Source organism: Bison bison, unplaced genomic scaffold (genome assembly GCF_000754665.1).
Source record: "Bison bison bison isolate TAMUID 2011002044 unplaced genomic scaffold, Bison_UMD1.0 scf7180017864141, whole genome shotgun sequence".
Taxonomy (NCBI): domain Eukaryota; kingdom Metazoa; phylum Chordata; class Mammalia; order Artiodactyla; family Bovidae; genus Bison; species Bison bison.
Genome location: NW_011494713.1, coordinates 2199577 through 2205086, shown reverse-complemented (window position 1 = coordinate 2205086; position 5510 = coordinate 2199577). Strand labels below are relative to the sequence as shown.

At 42.5% G+C, this 5510-nt stretch overlaps 1 protein-coding gene across 3 annotated transcripts in view; it reads right to left on the bottom strand.

Annotated features, from left to right (window-relative positions):
- Positions 1–1120: 1120 nt before the first annotated feature.
- The window catches only part of SLC28A3 (solute carrier family 28 (concentrative nucleoside transporter), member 3), a 77524-nt gene continuing 73134 nt past the window's right edge, over positions 1121–5510 (bottom strand). For all 3 annotated transcript variants that reach the window (XM_010840051.1, XM_010840052.1, XM_010840049.1), the window contains 3 exons: positions 4817–4915; positions 4460–4580; positions 1121–2725 (listed from right to left, as the gene is read on the bottom strand). In XM_010840051.1, the coding sequence (XP_010838353.1) occupies positions 2599–2725; positions 4460–4580; positions 4817–4915 (347 nt within the window). In that variant the 3' untranslated portion in view covers positions 1121–2598. The remainder of the gene's footprint in view (positions 2726–4459; positions 4581–4816; positions 4916–5510) is intronic.

Genomic DNA, 5510 nt, shown 5'->3' with positions numbered 1-5510 from the left:
TTGTGGTTCATGGGGTCTCAAAAAGTCGGACACAACTGAGCAACTGAACTGAACTGAACTATTGTCTACTTTCTAGAGTCTCTTGAAATAGAAATGCCAAGTGGCCCACTAGCGACCAGGGTAGGAAGAACTCTCTCTACGTCCAGGGCAGTCACAGGGCCTTTGTCATATGAAGGAAAATACACTCATCATCATGAATGCTTGTTGTCTTTAGAGTCAGAAAAAGAATGGCCAATGGGACCTTTTCTTCCTGCTTTAGTTTAAATGAAAAGTTGTTTTTATTAACAGATTGTAAAACGTGGCACAAGTGGTAAATAATCCACCTGCCAACACAGGAGATGCAAGAGATGCTTTAATCCCTGACTTGGAAAGACCCCCCTGCAGAAGGAAATGGCAACCCATTCCAGTATTCTTACTTGGAAAATTCCATGGACAGAGGAGCCTGGTGATCTACAGTCCATGGGGTTGCAAAGATACACAACTGAGCACACACGCATGCACACACGCACGCACACACAGTTGTAAAAAGATAAGTGTTTTTTAGGACAATTAGCACCATATGGTGCGCCTGTACCAAGCATGTCTTCTTTAATCCTGTGCTCCTGCCTGTTGAAAATGTGAATGATTGCTTCTGCTTCCCCTGCTCCAGTACATTCATTGTAGTTTAATCCTTCCTGGAACACTGTTGTCCTTTAATACCTTCTTTATAATCATTCCTGATTTTGGAATTGTTCTGTAATTGGAAGTCAGCCTCATTGGGCAGGTGCATGTCTTAAGCTCTTCACAATGGCCTACCAGCTTAATTAAACTATAGAAACACGAGAACAATTAGGTATTTGCAAATTAGTATTTGCAAAATGAATGCATGTTAATAATCTGTATAGTTACAGAGACCTCACTCAGACCTAACTGCTTGGATGTGCTGATTTTATCAATGGAAAGAAAAATCAAGAAAAATTTCCATATTTCATGACTCCAATCTATTCTTAGCTGTGACCCTAAGGCTTCTGTGGTGTCAGAGAATTTGTTTGTAACCACAGCTTCTGGATTGGAGAGAGAAATGCCACTTCTGACCCCTTCTCTGTTTGCAAATCAGTGGAAAATAATAAGGAGAAGAAGAAGCAGTAAATGTCCCTCTTTATTGAGATTAGGAAACATTCATATCTGGACTCACAATACTGTATTTGAAAAAGGACTTTCAGGTTAATGAAAACTGTATCAGTGTGAAGATAGACTCAGAAAGAAGGGTGGAGACTTCGCATTCCAGGCACAGATAAGACAGAATGCAAAATTCTTCATTTCACAGCCTTGGCTTGAAACAAGGTCAGGGTGCATAGACTGACAGCAACTTTCTATGCTGGGTGAGTGCAAAACAGCGCTGGGTGACCTTGGGCGACAGCCAAGGAAACACACAGGAAACACAAAGACACTCCATCTTTGCCATTTCAGAAGACTACGGGTGGGTGGAGGATATACTATGAGGAATAAATAGCTCTCTAGTATCTACATCTGCCAAAGAAGAGTGAAGTCATCACTGTCTACCAAAACCTTCGACTGAATAGCTTTACTGGGAAAAGGGAAACTTCCACCTAGCCCAGCACCACTCACAAAGTTCACACAGTATTGATAAGATTTCTGGAGGCAGCAAGCCTCAAGTGCTCACCAGGTCATTTGCCTGATCCTTACCCCCTTACTATCTATTCTCATCACATGACTTAGAAATAATATCTTCCTCCCTCAGTACTAGCCCATTAACAATAATTTCCGAGTGTGGTACTGGAAAGAGACTGGAGTGAATAGGATGGAGAGAAAGGGGTATATGTGTAATATTGCCACTTTTTATTAAAAATGAATATTAATTTTTGAATTTGAAAAGGGGGAGACTTTAACTCTCAGGAATAAAACAGAGTAGAGAAATGCAAAGAGTTAAAAAGAGAAAAAAGAGTGAGAGAGAAAAATAATAGTCATAGTAAACAGAGGAGAACCAACATATGAATAACTGGCATCTCTTACATACTGTGCCATAGGCTTTTATGAAGGCTGACACCAGAACATATAGAACAGAGGGAAAGGACATGCAAATACCATTTATGTTCCCACTTCATCACCACTACACATACACACACAACACATACAAATCAACTATTTACACATGGATTTAAAAAATTACTCTTGTGTCTGGACAAAAATGAAAACACAAATAAATTACTTAAGGTATTCCAAAACCTTTCTCATATTCTTTCTTTTGGGTGAAGCCCATTTAATCCAGTCATTAGTATTTGTGTTTCCTCATATAATGTGGTCTTTATGCCATTAAGATCATTGGTGATGAACATTTCACTAAAAAGCATCTTTGCATTGTCTCCAACATGTCACTTTGGGACACCAAAATAAGTAATTCTCAGTAGTGGGGAGGAGAAGAAAGGGGAGGAAGAAGATGCTATAGACCTGAAGCATTCACTCCTGGTTTTCTTCTTTAAAGTTGAAACTCCATGACAGAAGTATTGATCTGTGGAAATAGCTTGTTTCTCCCCACTCTCCTCAAAGCAGAAAATTCAGCACCTGTACTTAAGAGTTCTGTTGGAGGAGTGGCTGGACTCAAAGTACGTTAGGAATCCAACTGCAGTTCAGTGTTGGTGTATTCAACAAGTTGCAGCAGTTCTTCAAAGAATATAGGCTATGGTTTCCGGTTGGGATGACCTCACCAGGACCCTTGACAACAGCGCTGGAGCAAAGGAGAATAAAACAGTTAGTTGAGACTTCAAAGACAGAAATAGAAGATGAACAGAAGATGACACATGAGACATAGCACAGGGTAGGAAGCCTATTTCTTCCCTCACATTCCAGTTAGTGTTAGTGTTCATCACTCAGTGGTGTCTGACTCTGTAATCCTATGGACTGTAGCCCACCAGGCTCCTCTGTCTATGCAGTTCTGCAGGCATGAATACTGGAGTGAATTGCGATACCCTTTTCCAGGAAATCTTTCCAACCCAGGGATTGAACCTGGGTCTGCCACATTGCAGGCAGATTCTTTACCATCTGAGCTACCAGGGAAGCCTAACATTCTTGTTAGGGTGGGTTAAGGATAAAGTAGTTTTGGCTCTTAAACCCTGTTTGGCCTGAAAGACTCCCCTTATTTCCTCCAGAGTAAACAAATAAAAGATAGAATCAATCTTTATAAAACACTTGCACATGGGGCTTCCCTGGTGGCTCAGTGGAAAGGAATCCTCCCGCCAATGCAGGAGACATAGGTTTGATCCCTGGGCTCGGAGAATCCTACGTGCTGCGGACCAGCTAACCCCATACACCACAGCTACTGAATCTGAGCTCTAGAGCCTGGGAGCCTCAACTACTGAAGCCCACGTGCCCTAGAGTTGATGCTCTGCAAGAAGAGAGGCCACTGAAATGAGAAGCCCATGCACTGCAACCGGAGAGTCACCCCTGCTCACTGCAACTAGAGAAAGACCCATGCCACAGCCAAAGTCCAGCACAGCCAAAAATAAATAAATAAAATTATATTTTAAAAAACCCCCAAAACTTGCACCTTAAGAAGGGCAGATGGAGTGGTGATACTGATTTTGAAGATAGAAACTGTACAAGATTGGAGGGCTGGCATGAGTCACTGATGGCCCCTCATCCACAGAGGCTCATCACCAGCATGCTGTCAGGGTAGTCTGCATTGCTCGATACTTTTGAAAGGGAGGCAATACCTAGTAACTAGTACTAGGGTCTTAGATAAGGGTCTGGGCAGAAAGACTCAAATTTTCTTGGCTCCTTCTATCTTACTCTTGCTTGCACTCATTTTGCTTCAGTAAGTGACATAGTTTCTCCAAGCCCTGATTTTATCTAATGCTTAAAAAAGCAATAGTGCCCAACTTATACAGTGGTTGCAAGGTTTAACTGAGCTAATTCATACCGTGCCTAATACACAGCTGGGGGCATATTAAAATGTTTGAGCAGCATTGGTTAGTGTTATGGTTTCTAGTCTTAGTTGAGAAAAGTCAAGATGGAAGTGTTTTGGGATCCCCTGGTGGTCCAGTGGTTTAGAATCCACCTACCAATGTAAGGGACATGGGTTCGGTCCCTAGTCCAGGAAGATTCCACATGCTGTGGAGCAACTAAGCCTGTGTGCCACAACCACTGAGCCTGCACTCTAGAATCTAGTGTGCCTCAACTACAGAAGCCTAGGTACCTAAAACCTATGATCCACAGTGAGAAGTCACTGCAGTGAGGAGCCCATGCACCACAATGCCACAACAAAGAGTAGCCCCTGCTGGCTGCACCTGGAGAAAGCCCACACTCAGCAACAAAGAACCAGTATAGTCATAAATAAATAAAAAGATGAAAGGTGGTTAGAACTGCCACGCAGGGTTATGAAGAGTTATGAAGTTATAATAAGTGGACGGTATTTTTATTATTAATGATGACTATAAAGAAGTTATCATCAAAAGTACAATACCTGCTCAGTAGACCCTGGCAACAAGATACGACGTTGGTTGTATTTCTGACTAAGCCGGAGTTGAAGGCATTCTCCAAAATGTGGTGGCAGTTGATGTCTACAGGAGTGTTGGTAAGCATGCCTAGAAGTGGAACAGAGTGCCATTTATTTAATTAATGATGTCACCGAACTCTTCTTCTATTCTTGACTTCTCCACCATGCTCCACACATTTCACATCACAGTATGCTTAAGAGCAGCTCTGCCTCTCAGCTCTCTACAGCAACATATGGTGTGTATGTAAGTGGTGGGCACTGTCCCCCCAATGTTGCCATCCTGTGAGTGCAGGGAGACAGGACACAAACAACACAATATAATACCTGCGATGCAGGCTGTCAGGAAGCAGGCGATGGTCCCCGCAATCAGAGCTCTCATTGCTCCTGCGGTGATGTCACGCTTTCTTGAAGGAGCCATGGAAGCTGGGGAACGTGAAAGAAAGTATGAAAGGTTAATGTTGAGGATATTGATTTAAATTCCAAATTCTTTGCCTCTGAGAGTTCTAGGGCTGGAGTCTCAGGTCAGCTGACTTTTCTTTTCCTTTTGTAAACTGAGTGGGAAAATTCAAGATTCAAGAACTAAGTGATGAGCTCCACACCCAGAGAAGTTTCTCTGGCGTAGGAGACCTCACAGTGTGTTAAGGGCATGGCAAGGTAAATGGGTTGCAAGGAGGGATCCCAAATATCTGCAACTCATCTCTCACCATCCCCTTCTTTGCCTATGGTGGCACAGAATTAATTAATCACAGCATTTTCCCATTGAACTTCCACTGGCCCTCAGAATCCTTCTCCAGGTGGTCATTAAAAATCTACTGGAATTGGCATGCAAAGTGAAATGTATTTGTCATCTTTGAGTGGGGTAATAATATCTGTACAAGGAGCACAAGCTGGAATCAAGATTGCCGGGAGAAATATCAATAACCTCAGATATGCAGATGACACCACCCTTATGGCAGAAAGTGAAGAGGAACTTAAAAGCCTCTTGATGAAAGTGAAAGTGGAGAGTGAAAAAGTTGGC